Genomic DNA, 22,355 nt, shown 5'->3' with positions numbered 1-22,355 from the left:
GCATTTGGAATCCCATAAGATTCCAATTTATTGTGCAGTTTTCCACTCCATAAATATTTTTAAGGTGAGATTCACAATTTACTCTGACAATGAAATACAGAAAGCAATCACTTTGGGTTTATCAGTAATCTTTAGGAAGCAATTGTCCTTTAAAAATATCTTATTTATCTCTAGTGACTATTTGGTATTTGCAAATGAACCAAAAGAAAAAACAAATATAATTTTTTAAAAATACTAGATTTCAAAATGGACATGAGCTTAATATAGAATTGGATTGAATTCACTCTGCTGAAATGGGCCAGGCTTAACCAGAATAGTTCCCAGGAACTCTGTTAAAGCACCAGGAGTTGTAATAATAGTCCATACTAAATTTAACTTTATAAAAAAGGAACTCCCTATTATCTTATGCTTTTAAATTCTGAAATGCAGTATTTTCTTTGATATTTCCAATTGCTTCAGCCCTGCCTGTTTAATTTGGTCCCTCCATATTTTCTCTGCAGGTGATAACAACATTGGGTAACACACATCTGTTCTGTGCCATATCTCTCTCTGGCACTGGAGAGGAAATCTTAATCCCTATTTCTTTCTGTCACCTCTCATCCTAAAGAGGCAGATCAGTAACAAAGGAGCTGCAGTTCTCATAAAACTGCCCAAATCTTAAAATGGTTTAATCTTCTACTAGGGAAAGCCAGAGTCTCACCACATGCTTTACTTTCTACTGCACTTTGATCTTTCGTGTAAGCTACAAATATTTAGCATTCAGATCTGCCATATTTGAATACACAAACCCAATCCATTATCTCCCTCAAAATGGTGCAGAGAATAAAGGATAGAGATTTTACTATGTTTGTACTTAATTATAATTTTCTCTTTTGTCTTTTATTTAGAATCCATGTAACAGTGTCAAGGTAAGAAAACACATTTATTTTCCCTCTCTGGTCCCAGAGCAAGTGTATCCATGACTATTAGCACTGAGATGTGTTTTATACAAAGCAATTCCTGCTCTAGATGATCCTGTATGACCTGGGTGAACAATTATTTATATGTCCCAAAGCCCCATGCAAAGACAGTGAGTTTTGATCTGTATAAACAAAACCAGTGAGGGGAAAGTGAGGAGTGCTGTAGAGGAGGATGTGTACAAAGGGCTGTGGGAAGCCTGATCAGAGAACTGGGTGTCTAACAGAAGATGGAGTAGGTGAAGCTTTAGGGAAGGAAAACAACAAATGGGACAAAGGTAGAGTAATATTTTCCTAGCCTACTTTCCCAGCTTCTGACAGCCAATGATTTATGGACTTCTTGAGCAAGTAGTTTCCTCAGGAGCACCTTGCTTATGAACCATTCACACACCCTTCAATAATTGGTTTTAATAATCTATTTTTGACTTCCAGACACATCCATTAGAATTTACAGTGCATGAAAAAAAATGTTGGTTTTAAACATCCTATTTTATACTTTTTTTGGGCAGTCTTGTGTTATGAGAAACAGTGAATTGTTCCTGATTCACCTACTCTCCTGCAACCACTGTCCTGCAACCACTCAGAGTTCATAAGGGTGGCATAAGAATGATGAGAAGAGTCCAATTCCAACAGCTTGGAGGTCGAGGTTGTGGAAGTCTTTTTTTTTTTTTTTTTTTTTTTTTTTGTTGTTGTTGTTGTTGTTGTTGTTGTTTTTCCCCAATGATAATAAATACAGTATTGTAATAGCAAAAAGGGGCAGATGAAGATCCTCTCTTAAAATCTAATGTAACTTCTTTACCAGTTGACCCTTTTTAGTTTTGCACTTGAAATGTGTTTTCTTACCACACTGCCACTTCCAGCTGTGTCTTTAAGCTTTTCCTCATGTTAAGGACAGGAATCCACACTTGTTGATGCTAATACAGAGCCTCAGGAGCTCATCTACAGAGCTGCCATTCCCTTTTGCTAGCTCCCAGAGACTGACAGGCATCCCAAATAAAACTCATTTTCTCCTTATCCTAAGGACAAGGAGAGGTGGCAGGTTCCAAAGAGTTTAGCTTTGTAGCTGCAAGGAGAAGATTGCTATGGCTGTCTCATTTTACAAGGAGGCATTTATCCATGGGCATGTACTTTATTCACACTCTTTAATAACAGGAGAAACAGGGACAGGGAGCAGACCTGGCTAAACCTGTACTGATTTAACGCTTCACTTTCTCTTTGTTTTCTTTCATCTCCATCTACTGGCCAGAAGCAGCTTTAGCTGGAGCACAGAACGGCTGAAACACAACCACAGCGTCCACACACTTCTTCACACTATTGACAAAAATTGGCAGTTTTGGGGGTGTTTGGTGTTTCTTTTGGTTTGTTTGCTTTCCAGGGATACCAACTCTCTGAACAGACAAAACTTCACAGTAAAACATGTCTCCTGGCATTTTATTCTCAGGTATTTAAAAATGGTGATGTTGCATAATTTAGTTCAAGTAATATAGGCAAGGTTAGGTTCCCTGATTCAATATCTGATGTTACATTATTTCTGACTGATCTGAATCCAAATGTGAATTTTATTCCAAGCTTTTTTTTGGTTGAAAGCATTGGTTTTTAAGACACTATATGAATTGACTATTAAACCTTTTAATTAATTTACAGCAAATCCTATCACCACCAGACACAAGATAGGCCTGTGCAGTTATTAAGGAACAGCACATTTTGTTAACAGCACATATTACATGAAAAATTGTACTTTAGATATATTTAAAATAAAACTTTCTGTTGCCTCATAGGAAAAAAAGCAGCTACACATTTAGTGCAGAAATAGTAAGTTGAAGAAATATCCCTTTTCTTTTTTGCTTCTTACCCACCATCAGAAGACACTGGCCACCTGCAGTAGGTAGCAAGCAGCGGTAATGGTGTTGGCTAAATGAGAGACAAGTAACAACCTTCAGAGCAAAACTGACTGAATTCAACTTGTAATTCCCATCAGTCACCATTAAGCTGGGAATATTTCACTATATACTCCTGGATAGTGGTTCCTTGAGGAAATTGTGCTGACATGTACTCTCCCCATTCTTCTGGAAGATAATTCAATTCCATCAATGAGTACGGCTCATCTGGTGCCTCAAGGGAGCTTTGAACCTCTTCTGCTGGCAAGAACATACAAGCCCCCCCCACCCCCCTTCAAAAAACCAAACAACAAAACAAAAAACTCCACAAAAAAAAACAAAACAAAAAAACCAAAACAAACCCTGAACAAAACCAACAAACCCCCTGAAGTGAAATTCCACTACACATACCTGTCTGCATCTAGTGTTACATAGCACAAGTTATTCTTAAGCCTAGAGTTGTAACAATACTAAACTCAAGACATTCTGATTTCATGGTTTAGAAAAGTTCCCTGCGCCTGAATTGAAGTCATGGGCAGCCTTTGGAATGATAAAGCAAAATCATGAAAGTCAAAACTGGCTTGTCCCTCCTAGATCCTACCTTTCCTTCCTGAAAACGTGCAGAAACTATCACTGCTCTGAACCAGAATGATAGGAAGTGATCTGTTGCAGAGATTGTAGAAACTGTCTCCCCACAGCAGAAACAGCAATTCCTTATCTCCTAACCAAAGAAATGAATTTCACACTAACTCCAGCCTTGCAGGATGCTCTGGTTTCAGCTAGGGTAGCATTTCTTCCCAGTAGCTGTTACAGTGCTGTGTTTTGGATTTGGAATGCAAATGTTGTTGATAACACACTGATGTTTTGGTTTTTGCCAGATTGTGTTTATCCTGAGTCAAGGACTTGTTCCCCCTCTCTGTCTCATGCTCTGCCAATGAGGTGGAACACAAAAGAAACTGGAAGGGACCATGTCTGGGACAGTTGACCCAAACAAACCAAAGGGATATTCCACGCCACAAAATGCCATGCCCAGTGTATAAACTGGGGGGGCTTACCTGGAAGGATGGCTGATCTGGGTTTAGGAAGGTGGGTGTGGAATCACATAATAATAAGCATAATTTGTTGCTCATCAGGAGGAGATATCCCAGGCTGCCACTCCCATGCTGATTTCCTAAATAGGCTCAGAAGAGCTGAGAGGTGATGTGCCTTCTCTACCAGGTAATTTAAAAGATCAGATTTAATTCACTGAGCAAAATCTGTGAACTTGTGACAAATGTAAAGACCAAACATTTAGGCCTCGTGGGCTGTGAGAAACAAGATATTACCTTTGAAAAGCAAATGCTCTGATACACAAAAGTGGTTGAAAACTCAAGAGACAAACCCAGATTTCGACTGGAATAACTGTACTGTGGCTGAGGTTAGCATTTAGTATTCAAAGATAGGAAACACAGCTTTCATGTTCTGAGTATGCCTCCATTCCTCACTTCTCTTTTGCTTCAGAGAAGATGCTGTAGAAGCCTTTTCCTAAACAAATCCCATGACTTCTATTCAATATTGAGACCATACCTCCAATCTCAACAGAGGTTAAACTGTCCTGAGAGATGTTCTTCCTTGAAGTAACACAAACATCTTCCTGATAACCAATACAGGAAAGGACCTGTACTAGACAGATACTTAGATCCTGTTTTATTGCTTCTTGGAAGACAACAAATGCATTTCTTAGAATTTAAGGTACCATCAAGCCCCATAAAAGGAAGTAGCACTTTCTAAGCTAGCAAAGGAAAAGCAAACCAAATGACTGAATAGCAAAGGATAAGACTCCTCCACAAAGATGCCCAAAAAATACTTCAAAGCTGTGAAAACACACGGTGGCAAGTACTTGACTTTTGTATTACTTGTAATAGCACCCTCATTGTGTTTTGAAGACTCAATGTATTTGTGCACCCCTACAGATACCACTAAGGCAAAAAAAAGCTCCAATTCAAGAGCCTGAGGCAGCTGCAAAGCCAATACAGACAAGCATACACAGAGTCAATAGGAAATTCACCTTCCTTAATTCTTTATTTCATCAAAAAATTCCAACTGTGCAACAAGTCTTACTCTCATGCATGTACTTCATACATGAGACTGACACATCTAGATGTGTAGAGAACAGACAACATTTGGCATACCAACAACTGTTCTATGCTGGGGAATACCAGCCCTTGCACTCAGCAACACTTAGAAATCTCTGCAGGGAAAAAAGCAATGACAGAATACCTCCGCAGTACACAAACCCCATGTTGTAAGCACAAAGGCTACAAGTCACTTTCTTACATAGATTTGGCACAGATTCTCTGGGGGATCTTGTAGACAAAGCCAGGTAAAGGAGACTTGACATTCATCTGCATTATTATCTGTCATGACGAACCTAGAGCTGCCAACACAAGGCAAGTAGCTTCACCTTCAGAACAATAAGAACGGGTGAGAGTTTAGATGGAAACTCACCCACATTTCAGGGCGATGAGCTACTTTTGAAAGCAGTGCTCATGCATGCTAGTTACTCTCATGCTTATTAAACAGGCTAATGGAACTCCAGTCCTGGAACACCTGCATGGTGTTCTCTAGTTGTGCTTTTGTTACTGAGTGCAACTTTGAGCACTTTTTTGTGGATTTGGTACCTCTTTGTTCAGGCAGAGCGAAACACTGCTATTGTTTGCAGTGCTCTTCATGCCACACTAGGTACATCTCTCAACCCATGCAATAGCTGAGCAGTTTGTTAAAGCAAGATTGGAGTTATACCCGGGAAAAAGGGTTGAATCAAAACTACCTTTCCCATGTAAGTACCACAGTTTAAGATTACTTTGGCTCCTTCACAAAGATGTCACTTTATTTTTAAAATAGATAGCTGCAGCTAAAGGTACTGTTCTACTACTATACTTTCTTTGGGCAACAGTACTTAAGTGCAATGAAGAACAGGAACAGTTGACTGCTTAAAAATTCCATATTAAGGAACCAGAAAAGTTAAGTGATCCAGACAGCTTTTAAATAGGTGGAAAGGGAGCATAGTTTTTAAAGCTTGAGCCAATTGAGAAAATGCCACAGAGGCTTTTGGATTAACCCTGACAAGTTCAGTGGGGACAGGCAAGAAGAGATCTCCAGGCAGGACCCAGAACCAACCTACCTGCCAGGCTGACAGTGATTCACTCGGTGCCCTTTGCTTTGATCAAGCGATTAACAGGGTAAAAGCAACTGCACAAAGATGCTCTGTGCTGGCTCTAGCATACAGAGCAACCCCATCTCCTGGTTCTATTTGTTCTCAGTTACTTTGACTAAAAGGAAGGCAAGAGGATTACAGCTGGTCCATTAGGAGAGCAATTGAAATGCTGCTTATGTTACAGAGAGCCAAAGCTGACATCGTTTCTGGGAAATGTCAAATGTGCTAAGATTCTCACCACACTGTCCAAAGAAAGGGGAAAAAAATCTAAGCTTTAAGATCTGAGAAAAAGTACAAAAAGTTTGCTGCAGGGCAAAATTTACATGTTTTAGACTGAGGGGAAATTGAAGTAACAAATACCTAAAAAAACAAACCCCACAAAGAAGAAAGATGATGCATAAAGTATAGCAAAATTGTTATTGTTAGGACCAGTGCTTGAGATAACTGAAATGACTTACTAGTTCTCTCACAGTACTGGTATCCAATCCTTAGCATTCATCTTCCAGATGCATGAATACTTGAATTTCTGTAAGAGATTACCAATACTGAACAAAATGAAAACTGGAACAGCACTTTCTTGCACTATTTCAGCTGCCTCTAAACAAACTACATTGTCAAGTTCTATGGTTAAGGCAGTTTGTCTTACAAACCTTTGGGTATAATGGTTCTGGGCTGGTTTTGGTGCACCTCATTCTTTATCTTCTTTTCTGAAACACGTTCAGAGGCAAAACTAAGTTTATTCTTTCGTATGAGAGGCATTTATTACATGTAAATTTCTACCTTTTCTTATTACAAAGGAAGAAAACTTACACTCTCTTTGTGAAAAGATCTGTTTCAAGAGACAATTAAGATCTATTTGAAGAACACTTCAGTAAGAGCTTAAGTTTTAAAAAATCAATGCATATATTAACAGCTCTGAAGTAAGAGAGTGGGAAAACCTCACTCACCTTTGTTAGAAATCAGATACTCTCTGCCTATGTTTGCTGGTAGATGATGTATTGCTCTCAAAGTACCAGAAAAGACCTGAGAAGGTTTTTTTGATTCTTTCAGGTCAGGCTGACAACTGCATGATTGCTTTAAATGAAACACAGGCTACTACAACAGGTTTGCTGCCTACCAGATCACGTTGCACATTTGAGCTGGTACAACACTACATTTTATAAGTTTAGAAATGCAACTGCATCTGAACATGAAAAACATTTTAAAGTCAAGATATGTATATTTACTGTCACACAAGGAATGCCATTAAGTTTCCATTCTACACACTCAGGTGAAAAATTTGTTAAAAAGTCAAGAAACAAAAAAGCATAAAATCTGTAATAGGCAACAATATACAAAGTTTCATATATAAAATCGTGACTTGTATAGTTTGTTATTTTCATCTTTTCACAAGAGAAAATTAAAAGAACCACACATCACTGAACTTCTACACAAGCTTCTTGTGTTTCAATGTCATTTATTGAGGAGTGAATGAGATACTGTCAGACATGCCAAAGAGACTTCACATTCAAGGGCTGGAAGCTGAACAGCTTTCCTCATTGAGTCACTGTACAAGTTGTTTTTGGGAATCGAAAGTGCGATCAATGAGGTCTTCATGCTCGATGTTTGTCTTCAGTTTTTCATCTTTTGATCTACTACCTTGTTGGGCAGAACGACACTTTCTACCCTACAAAGACTCACACTCCAATTCATACAATTAACACTAGATGTAGAGAAACGTTTATCTGTTATAACGTACATCTACTGCTGAAGGTCTTATGTCTAATGAGAAAATTCAACTTGTTTCCCTTTCACCATCGTATGGATGGCTGATACCGTTAGAAAAATACTCTTCAGTGCTATTGTAGGGTTTACAGGAAACTTCTTTCATGTTGTGGGATAGAAACCGATTTAAACACCGTTCTGAAAGAATGCTTCTTCCTGCTGCCACTGCCCGGAGATTGCAGAAGGATGGCCTACACGCACTACAGTTCTGGTTTTACTGAGAAAAAAAACAAAAGAAACCTAAACAATAGGGTAAACGTTTATTTGGAGTTAGTTTTCTTGCAGATGATAATTAAGGCCCTTCAAGCAGAGTTCAGGAGCTCCTGTATGGCTGCCTGTTGATCTGCATTGAGCTGTGATATGCATTCTGTCCACAGTCCTCCGGATGTCTAGAAAAAAAATGAGAAGGTGTCTTTATGAAGTCTGAAAGTGTCCAAGGCACACCCTAAACTATGCTATGTTTACAAACCTCAACATTCACTCAGTTTATTCCTGTAATATACATGCCAAAGAAATACATGAAATCTTCAGTGATACACAGTGCTAGACAGGTTCAACTTGAGATGCTCCAAAAGGCTGAACAGCAGCAGAGTAATTGATCTGGGACTCCTGGGAACTCTCTGCAACAACTACCTGGGTTAACAAATGACACTCATGTCTGCGTCAACCACAGCCTAAACCGTTTGTTCTTTTTCACTGAAGTTAAAAGACCCATGTTCAGGTAAGACTGAATCATGCTTCTTCCACATCAGTGTTTTGGGCACTGGTGCAGCAGTAACACACTCAGAGCTTCAAAGTAAGCACTGGGATTACAGCATGATGTGCTACATAAGGGTGTGCAAAATTCTGCTGCCAACATAGGGCGTGGCTCTGTAGTGAAAGGAAAGGTCTGCACAGCATCTGTCTGGGTAAATGTAAACCCTTTATCTGTGCTACCACAGCTCTCAGCTGAGACATTAGCTTTTACCATCAGTAAGGACTGTTCTAATGGCAACAGAAAGTGCTGAATATTAATCAAGATTGAGGAAAAAGTATTTATTCACTTAGCAATAGAAACTGGAAGCAATTGGCACCCTGCTTTCTTTAGGATAATGACAGGGGAAAAAATTCCAGGTGACTGACTTTATGTCTTGAGATTGGCTTTTGCAATAACTGTATAATTTAAGTAAATTTTTAAAAAAAGTTTAATTTATATCTGTTATATTTTACATTCAGTTCTATTATAATGCCCTTTTCTCAAAATCTAAAAAGTTTAAAAATATAAAAATTGATTCAAAAAATTCAAAAATAAACACTCTCAGTTGTAATAGTAGTTTTAAGTACCATTAGGCATTTTAGACTCTTAATGAATTATGAAATATTGCAGAATTAAATGCACGCTTCCAGCATTTCTGATGCATATTTAAATTGATACTTTACACTGAAATATTTCTGTCCTGACAATACCTAAGCAAGGAAGTTTATACTCAATTCCAATGACCATGTTGATCATGTTAGACACGCAGTGAAACAGCTTACTGAGATCATTTTGGGAAAAAAAAAAAGTCTCCTGGAATCTGGGAAGCAGGAGCTTGTTAGCAACTCTACAACCTTGAAAATTCCTACCATAGTATAAGACTCTTTAGTTAGTAAGAGTCTTACAGCTTTACTGAAATCAAAATACTATGTGTGAAGAGAAATAGGATTGGTAACACTGTGTTAAAATTGTATTTTTTAAAAGACATGACTTTTAAGATTTTGTTTTTCTTCTCAGTCCAAAGGTAAATCATTCACCAGTGCTGAAGGTCTTATATTAAAGTTTCTATCAATCCTGGCCAGAACCAGACATTGTTGTAAACAACTAATCTATACATGTATGTGCCACTGTAGTGTTAAAAAAAAACCAACCTTGATGATTTGAGGTAAAGTGAACAAATGCATTAGGTAAACACTAATACAAAGGTGCATTCCTAGACTTTGAGTACTAACAGCAAGGATTTGTATCTGTCAGGCAGAATCTAGAGCAGTCATTTACAGTACTTTCACTTTGAAACTTGCTCAATTTCCTTCTCTTTATATCTTCAGAATTTTAACAACTTTTTCTACCAGACAGAATGGATCTCCCAGGCTGACACACTCATACAAGTGAATAGGTTCCAATATCAAGTGTTCCTAAAATTCTTGCACCTGAATTTTGCCAAAGCAGGTCAGGTAGAAAACCAGTAATTGAAGATCAGCTGCGTAAAATCCTCCATCCTTTTTTATGAGCAAGATACTTGCCAGGCACCTTTCTCTCATTAGTACAACATCCACCCAACAACATTTGGCTCTGGAGCAGGTCTGCACTATGAGCACTACAGTGCTGTAAGTGATAAGAGATGCACTGTTTGGACATCCCCATCATCATTAAGTGAGGCATTATGGCATAAAGGAAGTGAACTTACAGCAGTTCCCCAAAGGCAGGGAAAATATCTAACAGCCACCTATATTTGCACAGGACTGAAAAGGGCAGTAGTAAAATAACTTGTGGTTTGCACTTGTTCTCTAACAAAGAACCCAAGTTGCTACTGTACTAGAAAGTCACTACAGGATGCTGGTGACCCTTACAAGAACCACATCTTGGATCAAATCCTCAAGTACAGTTCACTGATAAAAGGACATGCAGATATCTCTCCAGATTCTGATTTCTGACTCAGAAAAGACCCCCACAAAAACTAATATTGGCTCACATATTAACCATCTCACTGCATGAAAGTTACAGTTATTTTATTCAAGTGCAAATGTCACCAAGTTTTATCATTAATCATTCAAGGGACATCAAAGGATCTCTAAGATCACTGGTTGAACCATTACTCTCTAAGGAGATAAGGCTCTCAAAATTGGTTTAACAGTTTAGCTCCTTCTGCAAGAAGATTGTAAATGTTCCCTTTATCCTCAAGCAAGCATTTGTTTACCTGTACTTGGCGAACAACGTTAGCCAGCCGCTTGGTACATGGATCTTCGCGTTTGATAGCTTCGTGGATTTCACCATCTGCAATTATACCCAGTATTCTGGGAAGGTTGGAATTGTTGGGACCGAGGACAATTGGGTTATTGCTGTTACAAAAGACATATGGCAAAGGAATTAATCTAAAAATAATGTAAATGTTTATCTCAAAATAATGTAAACATTTTACACGTAAGCGAAGTGGTTTTGAATGATCTTATTCTGAAGCTGCTTATTTAGGTTTAAGTTTCACAGAGCTGAATAAGTATGCACAGCTTTGTTGCCTGCTGACAGCATGTTCTGTTAATATTTAACCAGCTGATTCTTTACTCAGCCTAAACTTTATCAGGAAGAAGTTCTGAACTTTACAGAACGGCTGAGTTCCATGCAGATGGAAGTGTAAATAGCGTGGCAGAAATACCCTGCTTGAAAGGACTTGTTCCTCTCTCTGTGCCTCCCAGGACGTTGTGTTACTGGCGTCAAGAGTGACGGTAACTTCAGCTCTCTGCCAGCACTCTCCATGACACAGCAAGCAAGCAGTTCTGCTCCCTCTTTCCCAGCCAAATGCTGGAGTGGAGTATTAGCAATCAGGAATCTGTGTGGAACACATGATCTACTTCCAGCCCGGCCACCTACCACTGCTGGAATGCAGAGGCTGTGAATGTAGGACTGGCAGAGCTCCAGAGAAACAGGTAGCCAGGCTGAGCCACCTGCGCAGACGTGGGCACAGAAGTGAGCTGGTACTGCAATTCTCAATTTCTATGTTCCTGTTCACATGCACCTGGCAGCATTACTATGGTGTCTCTCATCTGTATCTCACTGCTCTATTATCAGTCTAGGGACCTCAGTTGCCATTTTGAGACTCTGCCTTAATAAATCACCCAGAGATACAAGGTATGCACAAAACAGAAAAGATTGTAAGAAATCTAAGTTACTTCCCTTATATCTTTCTCCTAAGATGTAATACAGTGCCAGCCAGAATATGTTTACTACATAACACCTCAGAGGCTACATTTTTTCACTCATTTATGAAGTGCATCACACTAGAATAACTGTTTGCTGTTTTCCTTTCATTTTACCTACAGGAGGGAGCACAAACCCAAAGAATAACCTGTGAGTTAAGATGCTTTCAATGATAGCTAAAATAATTATTAAAGGAGATAGTACTGTACAATGAATTTTTTCATATTATTTTTCTGCTTTATACTTCACTTTGTTGGAAAGCAAAAGGGTGCAAAACTACTTAAAAGAAGGCTGCAAGAGCATGTGTGCTACTTTTAAGAGAAAAAACCTGATCAGTTACTGGTTCTTATATGTAAGCAGAGTATCAAAAAGTTTTCCTGAAATTTTCTGTAAAAGTTTTCTCCAGATCCTTTGTCATTAAGGATATATAAAGCAGCCAAGATTTTTTTTTCCAGCTGTTAGGACAAGAACAGTTACTGTTTAAAAAAGCAGAAATAACATCAGGGAAGGCTCAGTTCTGATAATTTCTAATTATCTTCTCTAAACCATATGTAGATTAACCTCATAGTTTCTCAGTTTTGGAAAAAGAGGGCAAGGAAAGAACATGCAAACAGGCTTACTTTCTGCATTAGTGTGAAGACTTTGCCTTACCTCTCAAGTAAGTCACACAGATAATTGAAAGTATGAACAGCTTCTTCTTTGTCTTCATGAAGTGGAAGCCATGATAACCAGTGTGGAAGGACTTCTTCAACATTTATACAGTCAGGCTTGAACTTCATTATCTTTCCTATTGCTGAAATGCAGTTTTCTGTTGCATTGACATTCTCTTTGGCTTTGGCATCTGGTGACTGAATGACTCTCACCAGCAATGGAAGTGCCTCTAATTGTTAAAAACACAAGAATAAAGTTTAACTGCACAATCAAGCTATACTTTATTATTATCACACATCTGTATATAAAAATATGTAAGAATGTACACATACACACCTCCCACCACTAAAAGGTGCCCTAGGGAAAGGTCATAGGAGTAATCTCACCTGGTGAATAAACTTGGCATAATTTAGATAATAAAAATCAAGGAAAGGAAATGTCTTTCAATGGAGGAAATATGCCAGTTTTCTTCCCAGGTTAATAGCAATTATATTTTTTTAAACAGTCATGTGGGTAACCACACACACCCTTCTTAAAGAACATTAATGTCATATTTTTAGCTGCTAGTGTCCATGAAGGCTTCTGAGCATGCTACATGCAAGCAGGAACAATTGTCCTTGTGTTCTTCTGCTAAAAATAAAATACTAAATCTGTGAAATTCTCTATCAGCACAGTAAGCAGGTTATGGAATTGTACAGAAAGAACACCTCAAAATAACTCTAATTACTGAGGAAGAGTAAGATCTCTCATTTCTGAATTTTGATGAGTAAGTAGAAGCTTTGCAGTTAAAGAATGCACAATCCATTTTCTATATTAAGCCCACTGCATTGGATTTTTGAAGAATTAAGCAGCTATGGAAAAGCTGTTAAACATTACAGAAACACAGAAACATTAGACCTGCTAGCTTATGTATACTGAATGCAGGATAATGATGCTGGGCTATTCTCCACAGCAGAGTTTGTTTCAGAGAGGTCTACAATGTCCAGGACAAATGAGCCTGCATTTTATACCTCAGGTTTTCATGGCTGCTGAAGCTAAATCTCTTCTCATCTGTATCCCACTCACTAATACTAATGAATGACTCTGTAGGTATGTGTGTCCTTGCAACTGTAAAATTAGGAGGGCATGAAAATGAATCAGCATAATTTTCTCCCTACAGCCTACCAGACAAGTTTTCATCTTGTCTATAAAACAGATGCATTCTCACATAGATACTGTGTTAGATAAACCTTAAAAAAGCCTTTTGACAACGGAAGACTCATCTTCTACAATGCTAAGCTTTTCTCCAAGGACTGACTGCTCTGATATCTGGCACCACCCAGTTTTGAGGCCACTGATGTGACTTAGGAAGAAATCCATGCAGTTGATTGATACAATTTTCACAGAGAACAGCTAATTATATTCTTCCACCAACATAACAGAAGCAACCTTGACAGTTGCATCAATTGTAACCTTGTATCTCCGTCGTGAAAGTGACTTGTTTTGCTGTAGTTTTTCCTTCCATCCATTTTTCCATTTTTTTTTTCCATCCATTCTTTGCCCTTTACAAAATGTGTTTTTTGTGACATTTGTTTCATGAGGTAACTCACATGCCATTTACAAGTTCTTGCTATATTCCTGGACTTTTTAAACTGACTGCCAAAAAAGCTTGTATCAATAACTCTGCTTTTTCTGAAGAGTATTTACATACTCTTCCAACTTGCAAAAGAACAATATGCCAGTGCTATACATCAGCCAGTAAAGAAAATAAGTTACAAATAAAAGCCCACAGACATGATATTTTTCAGAGATACAGCAAAACCTCTGGGGTAGATAACAATAACAATAATCCGTGTCTCATGACATGGATTTGTTTCTAATCACAGCATATCTTCATCTACTAAAATGAATCACAAAGTTCTTTCATGTATGCACAAAAGGATTTAGAATACTTTTGAGGTGTCTGCTAATAAACTGTATACTGTAAAGGTGAAAGTTTATTTTATCTAAAATTCAACTTAAGGAGAGGCCAGGTGTCTGGGCATAATCCAGGATTATTTGTCCAAGTACAAAGAGAAACATCAAAGATTTTACAAAGTTTAAATGGGGTAAGATAAAGTGTAATTAATGAAAAATAAAATTAAGACTTCAACAAATGATAAAAAGCTCAAAAAAATTTAAAAATCAGAACTGTCTAGACAATTCTGAATTTTCATGCTCTTAATGATTCATTGCAAGGCCTCCCACACTGCTTTTCCTTTTCTTTTTAAAAAGACACCTTATCCTGATTGTTATCATGTAACAGTGACATTAACAATGAAAATTACAGCCCTGATTGATGTAGGCAAGATTTGTGTCAATCCCTATCAGATGATTCTTATTTTCTTACATCATCTATTTCAGCTTTCATTTACTATTAATGTGAAATACATATTTTAAATACATACTTAGATAAGTATATATTTTCTTAAAAAGAAAGGAAAAAAAACTTTCATAAGGGATGCTACTTAGCATGCAAAATTAACTTTGATGACTGGCTAGAAGAGTGCAAGCAGAAAATAATTTCTTTAAATTTAGGATGAATTTGAAGTTTCAAAGTAATTTGAAACATTCAGAAAGAAAGCAAAGTGTTTCTGATAAGTACTCTCACATACATTTCACTTCTTACTTTACAGAAATCAGGCTCCTTTTTATATAATGAGAAAGCAGAGAGCCACACAAGTTGTATTCTAGGCTACTCCTTAATATATGTCTCTTGTGTAGTTTTTCCAGACATCCAAAGACTTTTGCATTAGTATGTAACCACTTCAATATTAGTAGAAAGCATCTATGAGACAGCTGTGTATCAAATAAAAGGTTTTTATGAAATTAACATTTGCATGCCAGATCATATTTTAAAAAAGAACATGTAAATCAAGTTTGCTAAGCAGTCAGTGCTGCGACAGAAATGCTACTAAGCAGAACAACAAAAAAAGCCTGAGGAACTCAGGCACTTCATCACTCAATCCATCACCGGTCTATGACATAGGTAATAGTGGCAATCTGCTGCCCTGCCAAGGGGAACAGAGCTCACCACTCAAAAGGCGAGCCATTTCCATTTCTCCCGCCCAGCCCCAGGCTCAGTACCTGGGCAGACGGGCCGGTAGCTGTCCCCGCCGAACTGCGCTATCACTCCCACTCCGTAGGCAGCCGCCTGCCGGACCTCGGGGCTGCTGTCACACACCGCCTCCAGCATGGGCCGCAGGAAGTACTCGGCGTACTTGAAAGAGGCGGGGCTGCAATGCTCCACCACATCGTCAAAAATGCACAGCCCCCACTGCCGGTCTGGCCACGGCCGGTGCGGACACTGCGGCACAAACAGACAACAGCTCAGACACCTTGAATTCTTGTATATCAACAACAATCACAGGAACAGTGGTCTAATACTTTTGTTAAAATCTTCATGGGTTGAATTCAATCCTAGAACCATGTAATTTGTGGTAGCAATCGTTCCAGCAATACCCTGAACCAAACAAGATCCAGGTGTCTATCTTTGCACCTCTGTTTCACACTCCATTACATGGATCAGTCTCAATTTTTCCCCACGAGTCTGTGATACTTTTTTGTCCCTCCTCTAGAAATCCATTTTTGAGATACTGGACAGTCTCAAGGAAATTAAATTTCTCAAAACAGTTGTGTGTGTCAGTGATCCTGGGTCTTGCCACACAGATTTAAAGGAGCACAGCAGCGACCCTGCTCAGAAAGCGTGGGGGGGGGGTAACAACTTCATCCTTGATCTAGCATAAACCTTCAATTTTTAAAACAGTAATTGGTACATTCTATCTACCAAGTTCTCTAAGACTTCAGCAGGGAAAGTATATTAACTCATCAGAAAAAATAACTAAATTTAAATTAAAGGAAGACAAGGTACTTACTATTAGGTTGACAATTAGCGGAAGTAACCTTTCAAACCACGGCAGTACCTTCTCCTTGTAACTACTGAATATTGAGTGCAAAATATCCGACACTTTAGTCAAAATATAAACATCACTGTCATCCTGAAAGGAAAAGGATAAAATTCACATGAAGACTAACAATCTTTAATGGAGTGGAAGTTATGTGAACTGCTTGATTTATGACTCTTTTGTAAAACCTTTTTTTTCCAAGTTCACTAATTTTCAATTCTTTGTCCAACTGCAGAATGACAGAATAAGAAAATGGTTTGGGTTGGAAGGCACCTTAAAAATCATCTAGTTCCAAACCCCGTGCCATACTTCTATTGTACTCAGTATGGTCCTTTTAATCAGTTTATACTTGAACAGGCAGGGGAAACAGTAGAGCTAGTTTCTGGTCCCTAGTGACCTTCACCTTTCTCACCTTCTGGTGACAGACTAGTAACTATTTCTTGTGCAACAGGCAGCTTCCCACAACTGGATATTTAAACCCTTCCTAGCGAAGCGAGCAAATTTCTGCATCATCAAGGCACAGCTCAAGCAGGAACCCTGGAACATGCACACAATGACATTAAGAGGTAGAGAACTGCTCCAGCACACCACAAGGTCCATCTAGCCTGGTACTGCCTGCTGACCAACAGCTGATAACAGATGCTTGGGGAGGGGAGTGTAACACTTGCTTAGTGTGTGCCTTCTGCTCTCTACCAAATCAGCCATGTAGTTATTGCTGAAGTGAGGGCTGGATCTGAAACTACTGTTTGAACTTTCATGACTTCTGTGCTTCTTATGTTTCTACTGCCTTGAGGTAAGGGCTACATGAACATACACTGAGACCAAAGGTGTATATCCAAATGTTACTCATTTGTTAATTCTGTCCATATGGCAAGTGATGTCTTCATCCCACACCTCCTTTCACGGAGTAATGCAGACAAGCCTTTATCCAGTCTTTACAGAACAATCAGCAAACATGAGAACATTTTTAAAAATGCCTTGCAACTCTGTTGCAGAGTGGGGACTCAGCTTTTCTGAAACTGCTGCATGCTTGCATTTTCTCTCAGTACAGAGTGACACAGAGGAATTAAAAAGGTCTTGGAGGCAACAAAAATATATCGTCTTGAATGCTGGCCTAATTCTAAAAAGCCTAAAAAGAGGGTCAAGAACCCCACTGTTATTTAAGACAGTATTTACATATGGGTATGATTTCTGGAGTCTGCATACAGGTTAAACTCATGTGATCAAGTTTCATACCTGCATTGTGCAGCAAAAAAACTTCTTTTTTCTTAAATTTACTGAGCATCCTTTGTCTCATGTTATAAGCAGCAGCAGCATTCATTATTACTCTCTCTTTATACAATAATGATTTAATAAAATTATTGTATCTCTTCCACAATCACCTCCACTTTAAACTATTAACTCACTTTGGTACACTTGTGTGTAAGTAGTTAAGTAGTCACTTTGGTATTCTCTCATAAGCAAACACATGATGGCAGCTGCTTATCCTGCTGTCCTTTTCTGGTTTTGGGCTATTCTTTTTGAGACAGGCTCCTGACATGACACACCAGATGTCTTGGGATCAGAGGTATGGAGGCCCAAGGTAAAGAGTTACCCAGCTTGCAAGGCTCAAAGAAAAAGCTAGTCAGCAAGCCTAGACCTAAGGGATGACCTCATTGCAGTCTACAACTTCCTCACTGGGGCAAGAGGAAGGGCAGGCGTTGATTTCTTCTCTCTGGTGACCAGTGACAGGACCAAAAGGAATGGCCTTAAGTTGGGTCAGGAAAGGTTTAGGTTGGGTATTAGAAAAAGGTTCTGTTCCCAGAGGGTGGCTGGGTCCTGGAACAGGCTCCCCAGGGAAGTGGCCAAAACACCAGCCTGCCAGAGCTCAAGAAGTATTTGGACAATGCTCTCAGGCACATGGTGTAACTCTTGGAGTGCCCTGTAATAAGGCAGGAGTAGGGTCGATGATCCTTGTGGGTCCCTTCCAACTCAGCTTATTCTGTAATTAAGCACTCTGCTGTCAAATCTGTATCAGTGTTAATGTCATCCAAGAATTGTTTGAGCAGATGAAGAAAATAAAAAGCTATATACTGAACTTCTTACTTCAGCATATCAGACAAGGAAACCTTTCATATTTTCTAATTCACAAATGTAGTGTGACCCATTTCTTACTGCCTTGAAGGACTATGGTAATAAGATTCTTCTAAGAAAAAAATAATTCTGAGAATGCACTACGCCCTAAATGAGTCAAAAGCATACTTTTATACTTTTGCAATATTTCCATCCTGGTGCTTGTAGAGCAGAAAAATTCTGCAAACTAACTTACTTCATCTTGTAATGACTCTTCAACTTGCTCATCATAGTCTTCATCTTGTCTTTTCACTAAATTAAAAGAAAAAAAATTAAACCACTGCCTTTCTATAAGTGCATAAGAAGCCTGTGAAAGGGAAAAAATATGCAGAAACAAATTTAGAAAACAGGAAACAGTAGCTGAAGATGCCACAGGAATTTTCCATTTTTAAGAAGATTCAAAAAACTTGCACAGAAAAGGAAGAAGTACAGTATAGTCCAGTTTAAGAATGTGTAAAAATTCACATGAAATAAAAACAAACACACCAGCTTGTCCACAAAGACAACTCAAGAAAAGTGCTTAGATACAAAAAACTACTACTGCTTTGAGAAAACTGCAGACTTCAGATGAAAAACCCCATGGAAATGATAACACCATAGATCTGCACTATCTTTCAAGTAAATCTGTCCATTAACTTTTGATTAAACTACAGTATTGCTGAAAATGATGCCATCTTCATCCTGCAAGAGCTTACAAATACAACTCATGGATTCTGTTGGTTCACAGTCCAATTACTTTACATAAATATACAAATCAATGAAATCGAAACGTTTTTTTTCTTTGTGTTCAGAAATAATTAGAAATTCTGCTTTAAAGAACAGCCAGACCCCATGTTAATAGGATTTGTGTTAACTTACCCTGTCTTAATTCTTGATTTTTAAAGTGCTCTTCTAGTTTTTCTTTGAGTATTCCTCCAAGTTCTTCAAAGTGTTCGTTGTTAAGGCATCCATCTCCCATTACCTCAATGCACTTGTAAAATAAAACAACCAGTTTTTTGGCTTTAAAGTTTAACATGAGCATTCTTAATGAAATCTAAGCACACAAAGAATATTAATACATGCTCTGGATTACTAGCAGGAATAATACTAGAAGAACAGTCATACTGTAATCAATGCTCAAATTATACAAGTAAGGCACAGTACCACTGTACATTTCATACCCGTAATTTCAGTTGCTCATGGTTAAAATGAAAAATTTTGGTAACTGCTTTAGGTTAATACTTTGGTATTCTTGCAAAAAAATACAGCTTTTTTCCATCACCTATAACAACATTTATAGTCACAACAAATTTCCTCTAGAGAAAGCCTTGCATTTATTCAAGGAATTTAAAGGAACACCCAACATGTCCCTTCTTATTTCAAAAAGCTACAAACAATAATGCCATGAAATTGGTAAGAATGTTACCTTTGCAAAAGAATGCATTATTTCTGAGAGGACATCAGACTCTGGCTCTGTCCCAATGGCTTTGATGAGAGCATCACACATGAAGTGCCACATCTGCGTGAGGTACTCCGGCCCACGAACCCTGGCACATTCAAGCAGGAGGGGCATTGACTCTGCGGCTGCCACTCGGACACGTGCCATTATTAAGGAAATACAGCAATCAACAACAACAAAGTGCTTAGCATTTAAGATCCCACCACCATGATGAAATTCTTGGTTTTCTACCTGAAACTCATTTCATTACAATCCATGCATTTGATTTTTAAATTATATATAGATTAAATCACAGGAAAATTACACTGTCTGATTTTAAGAAGTGGTTCAAGCCATGACAGAAAAGCTGTTCAAGTTCTCTTCTGCTTTGTTAAACAAACATTGCTTTTTCTACTGATTGCTTATTTAAAAAGAAACTAGGGGGAAAAGTAGGAATACATTGCCTAAAATAGGATGTGTAAACCAACATTCTCTGAAACCATTTCTGCTATAAGTCACAGGCTGTTTTAACACTAACACTTTCAATTCATTTAGGAAAAGAGCAAGCACAATCTTGATTCTAAGTTTCCGTTTTCATAGTGGTATTTGTTAATAGGATATCATCATGGAAATAGAATTTCAACAATGGAACCATCAGCTTTACAACTTGCTCTGTGTATTCCACAAATCCTTCTTTCAGCTCTTTTGCATAGCAAACCTGAAAAATAGAGCACATATATGCCTCTTTTAAGGGATAATACTTATATTTTTCAACTATGTAAAGGTGAGAGGGAGATTGTTAAAAGTGAAGGTTTTTTTAGTTTATTTTAAAAAACGTGTAATAATACATTTCCCTTTCCCTCAACAGTGGTAATTTGAGAAACCCTGATAGCAGCATGAGTTCTCACTCATAGGGCATGCATGTATTTTTCAAACCAAATTCCAAACCAGCAATATTTGCAAAAAGGAACTACTTTTTAACATGTGTAATTCGTTAAGTTTTGCTAGCAAAGGAAAACCATCTGTTCATTAAAAAATTTTAAGCTCCTAAGTAAATAAACTGTCTTTAATCAAGTAAACCACACATAACTAAGTGCTGTAATCAAAACTAAGCAGTACCACCCAAAACACTCTTTCACGTGAGACAAAAAAGAATATTTTAATTACAGATTTTGGCTTCAGACTTGACTGACCAGAAACACATAGATCACCAAAACCATTTTATTACTCACCAGCATTTGGCATGCAGTTGCTTTTTCTTCAAGGCCTGCAGTTTTAATTCCAAAACTCTGCTGATCACCTATGCTTACAAATTCCCAACCATCATCATCACTCATATTCTCCATATCTTGTGCTGTTATACAGAAGGAAGGAAAAATAATCTAAAAGTGCAACAAAATCATTTATTTCAGCAAACTTTTCAAGAAAAACGTCATCTTAAACCTACTGTCTAAAAGAGCTACTTCAGGTTTAATGGATGCAGTCTTCATTAAAGGTCCCATGACAACAGGAAGGTACTGCTGAAATTCCTTTCCAAGAATTTTACACATTCTGGCCCATGCAGAGATCATGTAAGAAATCTAGAAAAGAGAAGGCAGAATTTTCATGTCCCACATTTTATTTTACTGCTTACTTAAAAGGAAGGCATAAAAGAAACGCATTACACAATAGAACTTTTGAAAATAATTTGTCAGCAGTCCATAAAGCTTATTTCAAAGAGAAGTAATCCAATATGTAATCCACATAAAAATGCATCATCAAAAGACATCCCAAGTCTAGTAAAACCTTGACAGCACCTCCAATCAAAGTTGCTATACATGTAAAAATGTGACAATATAAGACTCATGATTACATTGCAAGTGCCTGTTCTAAAAAATAATATTTTTTCTGAAATATTTCCCAGATTTAAACAATACTACCAAGCCACATTCCTGAAAATGGTAAAATAGAGCAAAAAGTAAAAAAGGGTGCAGTACTATGTTTTCAGAGGAGTATTTGTTTTCAAATATACAAGTTAAAATAGCTCTCTGCTCATTAGAACAGCTGCTTAACAAGTCTTGTTGATCTATTTATAAGAAGGTAACAGCAAGCTCAAATTTCTTCTGCAAATATAGGTCCTGGAAGTCTCATTTCCTGACCACACTTCTGTGAAAGATTCTAGGGCCATCTCAATGTCAAGTTTTGTAACACAGGCTGGACAATTAGCCTGAAAGGCCAGGGAGGGGGCAGAAACATCATGTACACAAGGAATGTTTTTAATACCAACAAGATGTAAAGACACAATTTCAACATACCTGTGGATCATCATCTTCTAGATCACTGAAGTCTGTTTGTGTCTTCAATAATAGCTGCATAACATCTGATGCATCCTGCATGAACTAGATACAGGAAACAACTATGTTTTTAAAGGCAAATTAAGATGCTACTTCTCAGAGACTTAAATGCTCCCTTAAATTAAACTTTTTCAGGCATCTGCATACAAAACTAAGTTCCCTTTGAACTGCATTCATTTTGCCCCTGACACTGCCTAA

At 38.0% G+C, this 22,355-nt stretch overlaps 1 protein-coding gene across 1 annotated transcript in view; it reads right to left on the bottom strand.

The window, feature by feature from the left end:
* Positions 1-8,034: 8,034 nt before the first annotated feature.
* Positions 8,035-22,355, bottom strand: part of IPO5 (importin 5) — a 40,518-nt gene continuing 26,197 nt past the window's right edge. The window contains exons 15-26 of the mRNA XM_030234238.2: positions 22,119-22,202; positions 21,272-21,404; positions 21,057-21,178; positions 20,446-20,542; positions 19,813-19,985; positions 19,266-19,377; positions 18,604-18,659; positions 16,266-16,388; positions 15,478-15,697; positions 12,373-12,601; positions 10,727-10,868; positions 8,035-8,182 (exon numbers count right to left, since the gene is read on the bottom strand). Of these exons, the coding sequence (XP_030090098.1) occupies positions 8,096-8,182; positions 10,727-10,868; positions 12,373-12,601; positions 15,478-15,697; positions 16,266-16,388; positions 18,604-18,659; positions 19,266-19,377; positions 19,813-19,985; positions 20,446-20,542; positions 21,057-21,178; positions 21,272-21,404; positions 22,119-22,202 (1,578 nt within the window). The 3' untranslated portion in view covers positions 8,035-8,095. The remainder of the gene's footprint in view (positions 8,183-10,726; positions 10,869-12,372; positions 12,602-15,477; positions 15,698-16,265; positions 16,389-18,603; positions 18,660-19,265; positions 19,378-19,812; positions 19,986-20,445; positions 20,543-21,056; positions 21,179-21,271; positions 21,405-22,118; positions 22,203-22,355) is intronic.

Source organism: Serinus canaria, chromosome 1 (genome assembly GCF_022539315.1).
Source record: "Serinus canaria isolate serCan28SL12 chromosome 1, serCan2020, whole genome shotgun sequence".
In the NCBI taxonomy this organism is placed as follows: Eukaryota; Metazoa; Chordata; class Aves; order Passeriformes; family Fringillidae; genus Serinus; species Serinus canaria.
Note: the sequence above shows the minus strand (reverse complement) of the source record. Positions and strands in the feature narration are given on the sequence as shown.